The 18769-nt window shown below is 36.7% G+C and overlaps 1 protein-coding gene across 1 annotated transcript in view; it reads right to left on the bottom strand.

The window, feature by feature from the left end:
• ENPEP (glutamyl aminopeptidase) overlaps window positions 1–18769 on the bottom strand; it is an 82781-nt gene that overhangs the window by 38334 nt on the left and 25678 nt on the right. Inside the window, 7 exon segments of the mRNA NM_001266656.1 lie at window positions 701–852; window positions 993–1058; window positions 5616–5681; window positions 7485–7619; window positions 10641–10754; window positions 11191–11345; window positions 13927–14047. Coding sequence (NP_001253585.1) covers window positions 701–852; window positions 993–1058; window positions 5616–5681; window positions 7485–7619; window positions 10641–10754; window positions 11191–11345; window positions 13927–14047 — 809 coding nt within the window.

Raw genomic sequence — 18769 nt, 5'->3', positions numbered from 1 at the left:
CTGCAAATGACATAATGAGGGAGGCTTTACTCTGAGAGTCTCAACCAAATGGAAATCCTTAGCTCCCCTCTACTGTTTTAGTCAATTTCTTTAGGAAACAAGCCCACTGTATTTTTGCCTGGGGCCATTGCCAGATTTCTGCGAGCTCTGTGCGGACAAAGAAATGGTAGGTGGCGGAGAGAAAGTAGGGGTGAGGGGTGGTCCAACTGGCACAATTGTCCTGAGACTAGACTATCAATTCATTGCCCTATTTTTAGCCTCACTTCTCACTCTTACTCTTCAGTCTTCATGCTGACACTGAACCTAGAACCTGTCTAGGGATAGGGAAGTTCCCTTATTATTATCTGATTGTATTTTCCTCAGACTGTATTTCTCCTTCTGCTTTTCTTCTTCAGAACTCTGTGATACATATGGCCCCTCCCTTTATTTTCTTTATTCTTGTAGATTTATTTCTTTAGGTGATTCCATTCCTCTCTTCAATATCTGTAAAGAACAGGACATGGATGCATGTGCTCTGCCCACCATTTCAAACCTGGAAATCACTCGGCTATTTTTGAATCCCTTGTTCCCCTAAAGGCACTGTGGCTTTATACTTGTATATCAGTCATCCATCATGTACTCAAGAATAGGATATAAAACAAATGGCCAATATTTCTGCCAAATTTCTGTGGTTTTTTTCAAATGCATTATAGAGCCTTACCCAAGATCTGAAGGGGGCTGAGAAGGGTTAGCTCTTGAGTCCAGCAGAAACCGTTTCTGTGTGATGTTCTTGCCACCATTCACGTTAAGCACAGGATAACCCATCTGTCTGGTCCAGGTGTCCATTACTTCTTTCACTGGGAGCCTACTCGCCTAAGATTGAAAACAAAATGGAGACTAATTAATTTACAAATATGATAAATAAAAGGATAGAATAGTTAGATTAGAAAATGATTGGTAAGCCATTTGTAAATCAGACAAAGAAATATTTGGGGATATATACTCTTCCTTACCTCTTCCAGTGCTGCCCAAAAATCAGAAGTTTTTGCATTCTTGAATTGGTATTTTTCCAAGTACATCTGTGTGTAAAAGATAATCAGTATGTTAGAAGTCAATGTTTGCTTTTCTCATCCTTTCATAAGATGAACCGAACCCCTACTACTCAATTCTGCCTCCACTGCACAAAACCAGCCATAGACAACATGTACATGAATGAGCATGGCTGTTGCATTGATATTTGAATTCCATACAATGTTCATGTATCATAAAATATTCTTCTTCTTTTGATTTTTTTCAACCATTTAATAATGTGGAAACCATATTTAGTTTATGGGCCTTAAAAAATACATGGATGGTGGGCCAGATTTGGCCTGAAGACAGTAGCTTGCTGATCTCTGCTCTAAGGAAATAAATACACAACCTTTTGAATAATGATGATGATGATGGTGGTGGTGGTGGTGGTGGTAGTGGTGGATGAATTGGGGACGTTATTCACTGTAAAGCATAAGTCTTCACTCTTCAAATATTTTAAAGTACAAGTTTTTAGATTTAAGCTTCTTCTGGCAATTTTCTTTACAAAACCTCTTTCTATATGTGAGTTTTCAAATATAGTGTGATTTATCCCCAGAAAAAATTCCCAGTCTTCTAATCCCATAACTGGGAGCCACTTGGAGTTTGCCAGTAAACTTTCCAAAGTTCCTGCTGTATCACTCCTCCATTGCTTTCTAGAATTGTCCTGACTGAAAGTGGAGGTCTTTGATAGAAATGGAACCATCTTCAGTGTTCTTAATGTTAACTTTGCACATATCATTTTGCTCTAAGTTGCTACAATTTTCAGTAGGTGCTGTACCTAAATCACGTTACCTCCTAAATACCTCTTCTTTTCAGGCATAGAGATAAAACAGTATTAGCAGGACTCCAAGAAGCCTGGAAGAGGGGTGAACCCACTTTGGAATGCTGCCTCCATATTTGTTCTTTTGGTTAATTCACTTCTTGGCGCTACCACCAGAGGGCAGGCAAAGGAAGGGAGAAGCAGCGATCACTTTTAGGTATTCATTACAGAGTTGCACAAATCATTCATCGTATCTTAATAAAATAGTTGAATATTTGGTAAATCAAATGTCTAATATTTTAAAATAATAATAATTGAATACTTGTATAGTAATAATTATAACCATAGCTGTGTTTTGATGACAATTTCTATTGAATAGTATCTTTTAAAATTAATTTAGAAGAGTTTATTTGACTACTACAATGTCTTTAGCTTAGAAACATGCATTCGTGGAATTGGAAGGGACTTTAAATATTTTTAATAGAGCTCCCACATTTTGAGGTGAAGGAAACTGCTCCCCCTAACTACCTGGGTGCCTTCAGAGGTGAAGAGATTTGCCTGAGAGAATTCTGAACCCTGAATCAGTGTGTGTGTGGTTTTCATCACTGTTATTGTTGCTACTGGTTTTAAAATTGCAGTTTCTTGCTTCTCATGAACCACAGGCTGAATGGAAATTTATGTAATCAGCATATTAAAAGGTACTAATTTTATATTGTCTAGATTAGTGCTTCTGAATATTCTATATTAAGACACTTCCTTCTTCACCTTGAATAATCATGTAGTCATTCAAGTCCAAATTACATGATGGCCTAGGTCATAGTTCATTATTAATTAGAATCAGTGAGCACAATAGGAAACGAACAATATTTCTGTTACTAGTATTCCAAGAAGGGAAAAGACATTTTCCAGCTGACCCACTCCTGTCTTATGGACAGTACTACTGATACTAGAAGAAAAAGAAAGGAAGAATATATTCTGTTTCTATATCATGACCACATATTGTTATGAATGCCCCCTTCTCTATTACATCTTTTATGTACAAGTATAGCCTTAAAGATTTTCCAGTTGATAATTTTGTTCTTATTTCCCCCATCCTGCACCTATTTTGCTGTTTGAGGTTGAGTTTGGGGCAAGGTGATGAGCATGAAAGAGAATAGACAACTGGCCACCCCCATATTTAGTTCCACACCAGGTTAGCTAACAAAGAGTCACTTTGGGAAGAAAGTTAGTATTTGCAACGGAAATACCTTGAACTCTCATTCATAGACTGTGGGATTTCAGGGCACGAATCATAGAGTGATGATGACAACTCAAGGAGGATATTGTTGGGATGCTCGAACTATCTGAACTATGGAACTATGTTCCAGTTGGTCTGATTGCTTATTGGATGTGGCCCATATCTATCATATACTATTTTCAGATATCAGCTAGTGTTTGAAGATTGAAGGAAAAGAGTATTTGGGTGTTTTGTGTAAATTCATTCCATAGCACTATAATGGTATGAAATATCAATATCTATTCTTCCTAGTTCAGTTTTTAACACCATCTGTGATCACAGTTAAAGGAAGACTTTTAACTTGAGAATTATTAGTTTTAGACAAAAGTGGTTTTTAAAATTAATTTTAACATAGATACTGGGTTGAAGGAAATATGAGGTTTTATTGAATTATTAGGGTAGCTATTCATTTTCAAGGACTCTTGGTACTTCTCTATAAAACTCAATATGAAAGATTATTTAATTTGAAGTCAGCTCTGAAGATGCCAAAAGTATGTTATTAATTACAATTTAATTTAAAATCAAAACTATACAAATCAAATTTTAACTTAATTTTTGAAAATGAATTTTCTTTATTTCTATGTTCTGTATAATTTATTATAGACTATTCACTCGTTCATTCATTTAACAAACATTTTCAGGACGACTTAATATGTGTAATTAAACTAGGCCCTGCAGTATAGGTAAAGATATAGAAGACAGAGTTCCTGATTAAAGATGCTTACAATGGGCTGGGCACAGCGGCTCATGGCTGTAATCCCAGCACTTTGGGAGGCTGAAGCAGGCGGATCTCTTCAGCTCACAAGTTCAAGACCAGCCTGGGCAACATGGCGACACCCCGTCTCTACTAAAAATATAAAAATTAGCTGAGTGTGGTGGTGCCTGTAATCCCAGCTACTCGGGAGACTGAGACATGAAAATCGCTTGAACCCGGGAGGCAGAGATTGCAATGAGCCAAGATCAAGCCACTGCACTCCAGCCTCGGTGACAGAGTGAGACTCTGTCTCAATAATAATAATGATAATGCTTACAATGAGGGAAGATATGATAAAATTTGAGTTTGAAACTTATGGAAAAGTTACAAGATGTTCTCATGTATGCAGAAGCACAAGCACATAGCTTCTCTCTTTGCACCTAATGTCTCTACAAAATATTTTGCTAATAGACAAAGGGTTAAAATATACTGATACACTTCCCAAATATTTCCTAACTCTTGACTTTATTTCTTACTTTAATAATCACCTAGGGGTTTCACTATTGGGTAGAAGGGGGCCATTTTCTTTTAGAGTAGTGTAGAGAGGGCTAAATGCCACATAAGAAGGCTTGATGGGAGTGAAATCTATGGGAATGGTGACCTTCTCCTGGAGAATCACATACAGAAGAAGTACTTTCTGCGGCAGCCAGCAGGGGGCGTTTCTCCAACCTGTTTTCTGCTCTCTGGGTTGGATACCATCAGCACTGCGGCGCCTGACTACCTGAGTTACTGCAGTAGGCAGGGCAGGATGGAGGTGGAAGGGAAAGAGTACGAAGAGAACTTCATTTCTAGGCTGGAATGGGGCCAACCTGCAGAGACCGCAGTTATAGGGACACATTGTAGCTACTTTGATAAAATTAAAAATAAAAACAAACCGGGGCCGATTGGCTTAGGGTCTGTTAAAAGAACGAAAATGAAACAAACATCTGCTGGAATAAATAATACACTTAAATAGGATGTGTGAAATGCTTCAGAAAGTTTATTGTCATTTCTGTTACCAAAAGGAAGCCTCTTTATTCATTGACTCCATTGTAATAAGCATACTAATATTGATCTTTTCTAATCTAATAATAAGGGAAAACTCTTATACTCAGTGTAAGGGATGACCTTTATAGACAGATTTAAATGTTTATATCATGTTGCTGTGGAAAGAATCGTATTCCCTGAAATTCACATAAACCCTAACCCCCAGTGTGATAGTATTTAGAAACGAAGCCTTTGGGAGGTGTCACATTTAGATGAGATCAGGAGGCTGGGACCCTTATGATGGAACCAGTATCCTTATAAGAGACATCAGGGTGCGCTCTCTCTCTCTCTCTCTCTCTCTCTCTGCTATGTGAGGACACAGTGGGAAGTCCACCATCTGCAAGCCGGGAAGAGAGGGTTCACCAGAAACTGAATCGGCCAGCACTTTGATCTTGGACTTTCCAGCCTCCATCACTGCGAGAAAATGCATTTCTGTTGTTTAAGCCACCCAGTCTATGGTATTTCCTTATGGCAGCCCAAGCTGACTAATACACATGTAAGGAGTTTCAAAAATAACTAAGTAATTTGTTTCAACTTCTCCGTGAGACTTCTGCTAAATGATCATTACAGATACAATGCAGGTACCCAATTGGATGTAAAATCATCTTTTTATCTTTTGCTATATTATCTATGCCTCAGTAAAGAGAATAAAAAGGAAATTATCCTTGATTAATCACATATCTTAACAGTCACCAGCCACGTATCAGTGTAGTTTATTTTTTGATATCACTAAAAGTAATAAATCATACCTGACATCCTTTTTGAAAATTCTCTGGTTTTATCCAGTCTTCAAGCATTCTCAAAATGGAAGCTCCCTACAATGGAGAAAAAAAGACAAATGAAACTAATAAAGGCTATGTAAGGAACAATTATCAGTTATTACTCTTGCAACTAGTATTTCATGATCATATTTGTGAGATTAGTTCCTCAAGAGGATTCTGCTAAATTATATGGCTCTATGATTTGAGGATGAAAATACCACTTGGCACAGCCCCTGTATCTATGCTTCTAAAATAACTAAAAGGTAAAGAGAAATTGCTTCAGGGACTTCAGATTCAAATAATTATTGCACTTCCCCAAATAAACCAGCAGATGGGGCTTTCTTAATCAAAGAGAAATAGTCTAAAAAATCACATTCTTTGATGAATGAGGAAAGTAGTTTCAGGGTAAAATTCTGCCAACTTATTAAATATATTTTCATACTTGAAAATAAGAATTAGATTTAGCAGAGGGAAGTAGATAGTCAAGAAATTATCTGGTCAAACACATGGATACATAATTTAGGCATACCATCTTTATCTTCTCAGTGGTCTATCTCATTTGCTTTTCTTTCATTTGAAGAATCTGATGAACACCTTGGCTCTGTACTTTCTTTTTATGTGTTATACGGTTAGTACCGAAATGCACAATTTATAATATTTTAAATCAATTTTCAAGTAACTAAATGAAAAAAAACCTGTCCCCCACTTAAATTAGTAATTTTTACTGTAAGTTATTAAGCATTCTAAATTAATTTTATAGCTATTTAGAAAGCTAGAGGCCTAGAAAAATTTATTTATCTTGGACTTGATATCTTAAACCTGAGGAGTATCTAGGACTAAGGGGGAAAATGGTTCAATAAATTTAAACTTCTCCCATGTGAATAATTAGAATAGGCTATAAGTGGTTTTGAAATTTTCATTTTAACATAAAGATAAAAGGAATCATTCAAAATGTCAAAGAAAAATGAATACAAGAAGGCTGAACATACACCATGGGAATCATATGAGAGGGAAAGTCAAAAAATATAATGCTAAAAATTTCAAATGCTAATACATAGAAGTTTTTTTCACTCAAGTATTCATTTTAATAATTATAATATTTTTGACTCAAATAAAACTTTAGGTGTCACTCAGGATAACAAAATATATTAGTTTGCAGTAGCTTCTAAGCACCTCAATGTAGCAGGAAAACCATGAGAAGCTGAGGTAGAAAATGACTAAAATAAAAATTTAAATTATGTTACATACAGATATGGAATATATTTGAAGGAGAGTCTATATGAAATATAGTGGGACAGAATGTGTCACATAAATCTTGGAGTTATAGATTTTCAGCAACTTTTCATAAAATGTTAGTGGAGAAATAAACCTCACCTACAATATGCTAACAAATTCATCTTTACACCTTCTAAAAAGGAATAAAAGTATTTCCTTCTGAGTTGGATTTAAATGCTTATTGCAGGCACTAAAAGGTTCTACTAGAAAAGCTGTGCACATATATGGCATTTCTTGTTTACCACATAAAAGAAAAAGATTTATTGTCTTTTGAAAATCAAATAAAACAATTTGAATTGTGATGTTTAAAGTCTAAATACTCAATTATCAGAACGAAAATAATTATAAACAAATGTGTAAAGAGAAATTCTTAAAAATCTCTTTTAAAATCCTGTGACAATGACCAGCAATACATTCTACTGAAAAGTATGAACTATTGAATATTCAGCACTCAGAATAAGTTCTACACCGTTTTCCAAAGCTCACTGGCACAGTGTGACCATTCTTACCATTTTTAGACATCTACTAAAAGAAAAGTCACTAAACAGGAAGATGTTCAAAACAATGTTCTATTTCCCCCACCTTACTATAGGATATTCCATCAAAAACAGATGTTATTTCATCAGGGGTTGTCACAGTCACAACAATTGGATGTGAAGACATCAGAGAATCATCCTCTTGTACAGGTAACACATCTTCAAGTAACATTTGGTCACGCTGAAATGAAAGAATGAGCCAAAGAAATATAGTATTTTCTTTGTACTAGTTAATAAATTAAAATACCATATATAAGAAAAATTGGAGGAAAATAAATATAAATGACTTAAGTTACTTAAACGTTAGATCTTCAAATTAATCATATTTTACACTGATTGGTCGATATTGATTTCATTCCCTTCTTCTACTAATAATTCCTTTTAATTTTTCCCCCAGATGACGGGCCAAGAAGACATCAACTTCTGTGAATTCTGCTTCTGCTACTTCTGTATGACTTTTGGACATGTGCCAAACTTTTCAAGCCCCATTTCTATATCTGTGCAATGAGAATGATGACATGACCCCACAGATTTGGTCTAAGAATTAAGTGAGGTAGCATATCAATTTGCCAAATATTGATGTTCGGGGTTTTTAAAAATCACCTTGTTGTCAGAATTTGGATAATTCATAATTAATGAAAGAAAATATTAGCAGTTTATCCGTTAGTTCTAATCACGTCTTGTTTCCCTCCTAGGTTTTGTCAGCAATACAGAGTGGTTGACAGGCCTAGCAGTACTGACAGACTTCCTTGGTTCAAAGCTCAGTCTTTCTGCTTTCCAAATATGTAAGTTTAAGCAAGTTTCCTCACCCATTAAATAGAAGTAATGATGGCCTCTACTTTTTGGAACTGTGCACAGGATTCAATGATAAAATTCATGGTTAGTACTTGGCATAGTACCTGGCACAGAATGAGAACCTAACCCATTAGCTGCTATAGTTACTTTGATTCTTAAGCAGTAAGATTGTGAAATCTAACTCTGCTAAATCACTACTAACTTTAAAAATTTCATTGGCTCTACTTAATTAAAAATATTTCCAAAAGAAGAGTATGCTATATTAGCTTACATTTTCCAATTATGCGGGTTTCATTTATAACAGGAAAGGTACTGCTGTCAAGTGATGACTGCCAATCAAGATAATTTTGACTTGGATTTTGATTTTTGTATACCTAGGAAGTTTAGGCATGGTGAGAAGAAAGATCCTGTCCTCAGTGTCGGGAAGATTGACTATACCAACTGTGTGTGTGGTTTGGGATGTTGCTACCAGCTATCTCTGTGATGTGGGAAAGTTACATCACTTTCCTGGCCTTCCGATTTTTCACCTGTGAAACAAGGGTCCGTGATTGTGGTATTTATTGAGCTCACTTATAAAATATCTTTATTTATCTGACCCTTCCATCCACAAGACCTTAAATTGAGAACTCCTTAAGGGCAAGAAATGTGTTTTATTCATTATTCATTTTGGGGTCCTCCGTTTGCTGAATGAAGAATGAATGAATGGGCCGGGCTCGGTGGCTCAAGCCTGTAATCCCAGTATTTTGGAAGGCCGAGGCAGGCAGATCACGTGAGGTAAGGAATTCAAGATCAGCCTGGCCAACATGGCAAAACCCCATCTCTACTAAAAGTATAAAAATTAGCCAGGAGTGGTGGTGAGGACCTATAGTCCCAGCTACTCAGAAGGCTGAGGCAGGAGAATCGCTTGAACCCAGGAGGTGGAGGTTGCAGTGATCCGAGATTGCTCCACTGCATTCCAGCCTGGGTGACAGAGCGAGACTCCATCTCAAAAACAAACAAACAAAAAAGGAATGAATGAATAGATGAAGGAATGAATGAATTGTTGTGTTGAACCATGTGATTAAATTTCATTTAAGAAGTGCATAGCAAATTTTTCTGGAATTTAGCCACTGCTTTTGAAACATAGAACTTGGAATATTAGACAATATTAAAATGTTATAATTTCTTATAACAGTTTGCTATAAGGGCCTCAGGACACTGTAAGGGAGAAAATAAAGGATGTAATTTTCCATTTATACAGTTTATTTTCAATAAATTATAAAATCAGAAATTTTCCATGTAGATGAGTGGTTTTCAACTGGAGGAGATTTTTGTCCCCCATGGGACACCTGGAAATATGTGGAGACATTTTTGGTTGTCACAACAGGAACTGGCGGGTTACTGGCAATTATAGAAGTCGGGGATGCTAAGTATCATATAACGCACAGGAAAGTCCCCCACAAAAAAAGAATTATCTACTCCAAACTATGAATAGTTCCATAGTTGAAAAAAACCCAGATGTAGATAAGATTTTTAAAGAAGTAATTGTTGTAAATTAGCCTTTTCACTTTGTAAATTAGGCTAGGGAAACTGTAAGGGCTTCAAGCATTTAACTTTTTTATTCTGTCCAGTAGAGGGCGGTATTTCACATAGTACAAAACCTCTGGCAATTAGACACATCCACATATTTGTACATTCACATATACAATCAGATAAGAATACTCCCGTGATATAAATATAAATAACAAATATACCTAGCTTTTCTGAAAAAAAATTTTAGGGTTCACAAAAGTTTCCATTCTAGGCCTCTGAGGGACACACTACATGTTAATAGTCATTACATGTGCATTTGGGAGCTTTTCAGCTTACAAGATAGAAAATAATGTTCTATTTCATAAAGGAGAAAATGGACTCAGAGATATTATGTAACTTGCTCAAGGTCATATTCCCTGTCATGCATCCAAGAAATGATGTGTTCAGGATTTGAACTTCAATCTAACTACTAAGTTTATGTTATCTCTTCATCACACTATTTCCACAGTCTGTCTGAAATAAGATAAATCATTCACAAATGAGACTCTGACATTTTTTCAAAGGGTTAGTGCTATAAATACTTTCTGGAACACAGAGTTCACATTTTCTTTGCCACCTATTTTTTTTTTCCTGCCTTGATAATGTGTTTTTGAGTGACTCTGTCAAGGATATCCCCAGACTGGGATGATCAGCTGCCCCTCTAGTGACTGGGCAAAGGCTCTGGGCAAGGTGGATTCAGTGGAAGTCAGTTGGCTCCACCCTATCCCTCACGGTGGAATTCCCCGTTCACCACTGTACTTGCCATCTGACTTGGGACCATGATCATAGTACAAAGGCTTCTATCTGCTTTGCATGAGGAAAGGAGAGATTTCAAGTTTATGTGTCTAGGACTCACCATTTGCCAGTCTGTTTCTGCATGGTTTACTCCCAGAAACTCAAAGAAAGAAGCAAATCCTTCATTTAGCCACAAGTCTTCCCACCAGTCCATGGTCACAATATTTCCAAACCACTGAAATTATAAGCAATAAAGAGATAATTACATTCTTATGGTTATGGTAGAGAGGCCTAGAAAATGTCAAAACATTTATTTGTCCGTGCCAATGTTGTCACTGTGACAGAAGTGGCAGGCATTGTATTTAACATTTATTTTCTCCTTTATTCTGATTATTTAAATGATATTAAATTATCCTTAGTTTATTGCCTTTATTTAGTTATTACTGGGGTATGTAAATTTAAAGGAAGCCCTCGTGTGTATTTCCTGAAGGCAAAATAATGTGTTTCAAAGTCTCTTTATGGCTAAATGTTTATTAGTACTAAGAAAGATTTTCATGCAAGTTTTTCTGAGTTGGCTATTTTTTATTTGCTAAGTCATAAATAATTTGAATTATTCCTGTGGTCTTAAGCCACTTTTAAAAACAAGTTGATTCAGTGATAAGATTCTGTACCTGATGTACAAGTTCATGGGCAACCACAGTGGCCACCCTCTGTTGGTTTGATGAGGCTGATTCCTCAGGGTCGTAAAGCAGGTTCGTTTCTCTGTATGTGATGAGTCCCCAGTTCTCCATAGCACCAGTGCCAAAATCTGGAATAGCGATTTTATCTATAGAAGAAGAAAGAGTCCAGTGAGAAATACATTCTTTCCATTTGTTCATAGCATTTCTTACCAAATTAAGTTATTTGGATGAATGTTTTTTAAAAGGCTAAAAATAATTTCTTAGAGTAAAGAACTATAATCGTGTGTGCAAACATTTCAGTCCTAATGCACTCAGAATTTCCATAGAGCATTCCCTGTTGGCTCCAGATATCAATGCTTTGTTTTTGTTTTAAAGAAGGACAGTAATGGCAACACCTCTATAATTTTATGTCTTTTGTTTCTCTCTGTATTTCATTTTTGTTAGCTACATCTGTTTTAGGGGATAAACTGTGAGGAAAAAGAGAAGTTTTCAAGTTAGTATTTAGAAGTTCTGAGCTTCCAAGTGTACAGATAGAGTTTTCCATCCAAAGTCACAGAATATTCGAGAACATAAAACTCTATTTTTCTCTAATTCTATGAAATTTAATTGATTCTCTACCAATCTAATAGCTTACCATCTGCTTTTATGTATTAAATCAGTTGGAGAAACATGGAGTTGACTATATTCTCTCTAAATTCCCTTACAGTTCTAAAATGTTGGATAGGAGTTTCTATAATCTTACACATAATATCTGACAGGAGGAGGCAGTGTTGATCAGTTCTATGTTAAATTCCAAGAAAGAAAATGCTCAGTTGATCAGTGGCCAAAATACAGCTTCCTCAGTTAATGAGCGGTGAACAGAATGTAATTTCTTTATTGTTACATATAATTTAAATGAGGAACAGAAATGAAAATAAATTGATTTTTCACTTAACATATAAGAGAAAGCCCTTTCTTTCTGGTTAAAATAAATATTCTTAAAGCTTTTTATAAAAGAATGAAGAGGGATGTATCTTAAATAGAGGTCAAGATTATAATAGTAGTTTCCTTTTCATGTTATCGTCATTTTTAGGTTTGGTTATTTTATCACAAAACAGTCATTTCAAAGGTAGAGAAGTATCTCCCCCAAGGGCCAGTATTTTTCATAATGTGGAGTGCAGTTTGCACTTAATCCTTGAACAAAAGGAATTTTTTGCAATTTCTTTTTTTTCTTTTCTTTTTTTTTTTTTTTTTTTTTTTTGGTCAGTATTGGCATTATAACTAACTAATTCGTGTATATTTAACTCTTTGGAATCTAATAAATGCAGAAGTCACTTCTAAGGAATCTAAGATATAATTAATTCTAAGAGGGTTGAAAATGCACATAAAACAGAATAAAGGAGTTGGGGAGAAGAAGAAAGAAAGAGAGAAGAAGAGAGTAATAAATTTGTGAGATTTCCACTTCTCAGGTTATCCTGGGTGTTACAACTGAGATAAAAGGCAAAGGATCTTTAAATTCATGTGCACAAAATTTTATTAAATATTATTCTGATATTTTTACATTGAGATAAGGTCTTCTGTCACCCAGACTGCAGTGACACGATCATGGCTCACTGCAGCCTCAACCTCCTGGGCTCAAGTGATCCTCCCACCTCAGCCTCCTGAGTAGCTGAGACTACAGGTGTGTGCCACAACACCTGGCTAATTATTGTATTTTTTGTAGCGATGGGGTTTCACCATGTTGCCAGGCTGGTCTTGAACCTCTGGGCCTCCCAAAATGTTGGGATTACAGGCGTTAGCCACTGCACCTGGCCCAATATTCTGATTTTGATGAAAACTTGTTTCTTTTTTCAGCTCCTTCTCTAACATTTGTTAAGCAATCAAAAAATAGAACTGTATCCATTGAAGAGACATGCAGCATCTACAAGCTTGCTCTGAGCCACAGCCATTCCCATGCAAAGAACTTGGCATTCCTCTTGTTTGCATTGATAATTTATTAAACTAAAGGCAGAAACAAAAACAGGGAGGCCAACTGTTGGCTAATTTGTTTTACTGCCTTCATTTTATCCCTACAAACATCTATATGGGTGTTATATTTAAAGTCTTTGTTAATAGCTTTCGAGCTTATTAATAAAGCATTTCCACTATTGACAGAAATGTCATATGCACACCATCTTGGTTGTAGCCCCACTTTTGCTTTAAGAAGAATGCATGCTTCCCTCTGTATTAGAAAAAATTATTGCTGGAAGGAGCGCCAGTATTTCATTAAACTGCTAGGGAATCTAGAATTTGCCTTATACAACAATGGAAAGACTATAAGCACTTGGGATTCTTACAACATCATTTATCCCTATTATTTTTTAACTCACTGATGACAGGGAGGCAGAGCAAGTATTGGGATGAATGCTGATTTTGAAATCAACTGATCTAGGTTGCTATTTGTGGCTCCATCACTACCAAGTTCTGCAATTTTGTGCACATACTTTCATCTTTATTTAGAAACACAAGACTATATATTTATCAGATAAGAACAGAGTACAGCCTGGGCATGGTTGCCCATGCTTGTAATCCTAGTACTTTGGGAGGCCAAGGCAGGCGGCTCACTTGAGCCCAAGATATTGTAGGCATATAATAAAAGGACTTAAGGATAACTGTTAACTGATGGTGACATAATTAGAAGAAATGAGTTAACTTAAATAAAAACAAAGGCAATATTAAAAATAAGAAAATTGTAAAAATGATCCTCACCTAATTTAGGAAGAGAATAATTCATAGCAAAGTATTCTTCAAAATAATCAAACACACTTTTAGTTATGTTTGCAGCATATTCGGCTGTGTGCTTTTGCTCTGGCTGGACATAAATTGTAAGCTATTAAACAAAACACAAAAAATTCAGTGAAAATTATTCTTCATTCAACAAAATACAAAAACTGTGATGCATAACATACTTGAAAGAAAGTGGACTTTGGAGCCAAATATGTCTAATTTCAATTCCAATTCTGCCTCCTACTAGCTGTGTTGTCTCATAAATCACTTCACATCTCTGAGACTCTGGAGGAATTTTACGTAAAATGTTAATAAAACTTCACAACTCACTAAGTGATTCTAATGACTAGAAATAATGTAAGACAGAACGGTTGGCACAATGTCCCAGACATTTGAAAACTGTTATTAGTTTTTTCTACTTAGAACATATATTATGTTCTTAAAATCTATGAATGTATCTATTCATCCATCCATATACTCACCTATCAATTTCTCTCTTGCGTGCTCTTTCTCTTTCTCTGTCTCTATCTCTTTCTCTCTGTGTAATTTGTCCTTGAGGAATTGAATTAATGGAATTTTTCTCATCTAAAGAGCCCCTGAATACATGTTTTCCACTTGTGCTATTCTATCTAGTTATTTCAAAATAACCCTTCTGATATTCCAACTATTCAGCTCCAGAGCCTAAAATATAATGATCCAAACATTTCCTGAGAGAAAGTCATCTTGGTAAGCTACATCAATTCCCTAAGTCGCTACTTTGTGTCCTTTTGACGTAATTTATAAATCAAACCAAGTATAGATTTTTGTCCCCAATTCTAAGCGTGTCTGACTTTATAAAAAATTTTTCAGAATCCTCTTCAACATAGTGTCATGAAAGCAGGTGTGGTCTCCGGACAAGAATATCACAGGTGTTTAGGCATTTCTCAATATGTGAAAGAGGAAGCAGTGCCTCAGACAACTTGTGTCTGCTAAATATTTGTGAGAAATTCAAATAAAATATACCTGCTAAGCCTACAACCTGATTCAAAACCCTCAAAGAAAGCAAAAGATGTAATCATTTGGTAAGTTCAAGATCATTTACCTAATTAGAACAGCGGACTGAGGATTTAAACAAGAAAAAAAAATACTGCCTACTCTCTTTATTATTCCCAATGCATTGCTAGTTTTGGTATTCATTTAAGCACACATCTTGAACCACCTTTTCCTAGAAGCAAAGAACACTGGAATGATTCACTAATGTAAAGAACACGTTCTGAAAGAACATCCCTTAAATTACCATTGCTGGCTCACTATTCTCACATCCATTGGGTAATTGGCATTCTTGCTTTATTTGCATAAATAAAGATGTGTTCATCTTCACCTCCGAAGATGGCACAACTCACTCAATCGTCTCAATATTCTTAGAAGTTTTTTTTTTTCTTACAGAAGCGATGATGCATTTTCTCTAATAGTTGTTAAGCAATCAAAAAGTGAAACTGTTTGGATTACCCTCCTGTCCTCTTTGTGAACAATGACAGGCAATTTCCAAGAAGTTGAATGAAACTAAGGCTCTGGTTTTTGGCCATTGAACAGAGTAAAGGGAATTGACCATCTAAAATAAAGGTCACCACGTTCATACAGGATTGCCATGTCATAAACCAAGAGTCTCAGAATTTTCCTCCGTGAACTAACTGGTGTGTCAAAACTCTCAGATTTTCTATCACGTCTGTTCTCTACCATTAAAAACTTCCAGAAGGGCAGTCCTCTTGACCCGCTCCACTGTTGTCTACACACTCAGTGCTTTGGTGCTGCACATAATATTTGGGGAGTGAAAGAGAATTGTGAAAGAAGATGAAAGATCATGGTGAGGTCTCCCACCGTAGGTGGAGCAATGGGAAGGAGAAAGACTCAATGTGTTCTCTCTGCTAATATTTTCTCATTTCCCGTCAGTAAATGAACTCCCTTTAAGCAGTATGCTTCTGAGACAATGTAATTTATTTTTCTTTCTCTGTATTTCTGTTGGTGACAGTGGAAGGCAATGTGTTTAAAGAAGATTGATGGTTAATGTAAATTCAATCAAAATAAAAGCAGTCCCTTCCTCTTTTGTTTCTGAGAAACTCAAGTCCATAGAAATATGCTCTGTCTTTGCGGCCTGGTCAGTCTGCAGACCATCTGTGATCTATGACCCTTCATAATCAGGGTCAGCTCTTCACCAAGCAGGGACCTCAGCTCAGGCCGGCAGTGCAGCGGCCCCATCCCCTGGCTGAACATTCCCAGTAGCAGCAGTTCTGCATTTCTCTAAGGTGGATCTCCCAGAGGCAACTGAAAGCCCCTCTGCCATGGCTGCTGCAATGGTACTGCCCTTGCTGACCTTGGACTAGGAACGGATCAAAGACCAAGTGCTTTAACCATACTTCCAGTAAGCTGCAGCCACCCTTCTTAAGGAGAAGAAGCTAGTTTGTCCCAGCCACAACCCCCTGTTACCCCTGCTCATCACCAGGCAGGCCCTTGACTTGGGCACATGATACAACCACCTGACCCTGGGCTGATTGCACCAATTAGTAGTGGCTCTGCATTTCTCTGGGGTGGAGTTCCAAAAGACCAGTGAAAAGCCCTCTGCCACAATGACTGCTAAGGTCCCTTCCCCTGCTGCCTCCAAGCTGCAGAAGGAGCATAAAGCCTGAACTTGCTCCAAGGCTGTGGTGAGCAACCCAGGAGTGCCAAGCTGAAATCTGCAGCCAGCACTTGAGTGGGAGAGGAGCCCACAGTTTCAGAGCACTGAGAGAGAGCACAGTTGCAATCAGGAGGAAATACAGAGGAGCCATGTGGCTGAGCAAGAGCCTAACTACTGGCCATTATGCTTAAGCACCATCTACTGGATCACAGCCCAAACTTCAGCACCAAAAATACTTTGCTAACATAAACCCCTGCGAAACCAAGGACACGAATTCAGCCACAAATAATGACCCAGCACAAACACTTGGTCCTCTGAAAACATCCAGGAAAGAAATCAACTGACTGTACTCAAATTACACCACAGTCGAGGGAACATCTGCCACCACAGTTGAGGGAACGTCAGCCCACACAGATGAGAAAGAACTAGTGCAGGATCTCTGGCAACTCAGAAAGCCAGACTGGCTTCTTTCCTCCAAACAACCACACTAGTTCCACAGCAAGGGTTCTTAACCAGGCTGAAATGACTGAAATGATAGCAGTAGAATTCAGAATATGGATAGGAAGAAAGATCATTGAGATTCAGGAGAAAGTTGAAACCCAATCCAAGGAATCTAAGGATTACAATATAACAATACAGGAACTGAAAGACAAAATAACCATTATAAGAAAGAACCAAAGTGACCTGACAGAGCTAAAAAACACACTACAAGAATTTCATAATGCAATCACAATTATTAACAGCAGAATAGGCCAAGCTGAAGAAATAATCTCAGAGCTCAAAAACCGGCTCCCCAAACTAACTCAGTCAGACAAAAATAAAGAAACATCATGAATAAGAAGAATCAATATTGTTAAAATGGCCATACTGTCCAAAGCAATTTACAGATTCAATGCTGTTCCTATCGAACAACTAGAGATAGTTTTGACACAATTAGGAAAAACTATTTTAAAATTTATATGGCACCAAAAATATAATAGCCAAGGTAATTTTAAGCAAAAAAGAAAAGCTGGAGGAATCACGTTACCTGACTTTAAACTATACTACAAGCCTACAGTAACCAAAAGAGCATGGTACTAAGACAAAAATATACACGTAGACCAAGGACACAGAATAGAGAGCCCAGAAATAATGCCACACACCTACAACCATCTGATCTTCAACAAAGTTGACAAAAAGAAGCAATAGGGATAAGGCTCTCTATTCAATAAATGATGCTGGGATAAATGACTAGCCATATGCAGAAGACTGAAACTGGACCCCTTCCTTACACCATAAACACAAGTCAACTCAAGACAGTTTAAAGACTTAAGTGTAAAACCTAAAACTATAAAAACCCTGCAAGATAACCTAGGAAATACCATTCCAAACATAGGACCTGGCAAAGATTTCATGACAAAGATGCCAAAAGAAACTGCAACAAAACCATAAGTAGGCAAATGGACTTAAACTAAAGAGCTTCTGCACAGCAAAAATAACTATCAACAGAGTAAACAGACAGCCTACAGAATGAGAGAAAATATCTGCAAACTATGCATCCAACTAAGGTAAAATATCCAGAATCTATAAAGAACTTAAACAAATCAGCAAGCAAAAACAAACAACCCTATTAAAAAACGGGCAAAGGATGTGAACAGACACTTTTCAAAAGACACTTTTCATATATGGCCCACAAGCATATGAAAAAATGCTCAACATCACTAATCATTAGAGAACTGCAAATCAAAACCACAATGAGATATTATCTCGCCCAGTCAGAATGGCTATTATTAAAAGGTCAAAAAAATAATATGCTGGCAAACTTGTAGAGAAAAGGGAACACTTATACACTGTTGGTGGGAATGTAAATTAGTTTACACATTGTGGAAAGCAGTTTGGCAATTTCTCAAACAACTAAAGCAGAATTACCAAATGATCCAGCTATCTTCTTACAGGATATACACCCAAAGAAATTAAATTGTTCTGCCATAAAAACACAGGCCTCCATATGTTCATCACAGCACTATTCACAGTAGCAAAGACATGGATGGAATCAACCTATTTTCATCAACAGTAGACGTATAAATAAAATGTGGTATATATATACCAGGGAATACTTCACAGCCATAAAAAGAATGAGATCATGTCCTTTGCAGCAGCATGGATAAAGCTAAGAGAACTGGCATAGCAACA

The sequence above is a fragment of the Macaca mulatta genome, chromosome 5, assembly GCF_049350105.2.
Source record: "Macaca mulatta isolate MMU2019108-1 chromosome 5, T2T-MMU8v2.0, whole genome shotgun sequence".
NCBI classification, from domain to species: domain Eukaryota; kingdom Metazoa; phylum Chordata; class Mammalia; order Primates; family Cercopithecidae; genus Macaca; species Macaca mulatta.
This window is presented reverse-complemented; position numbering and strand designations above follow the sequence as displayed.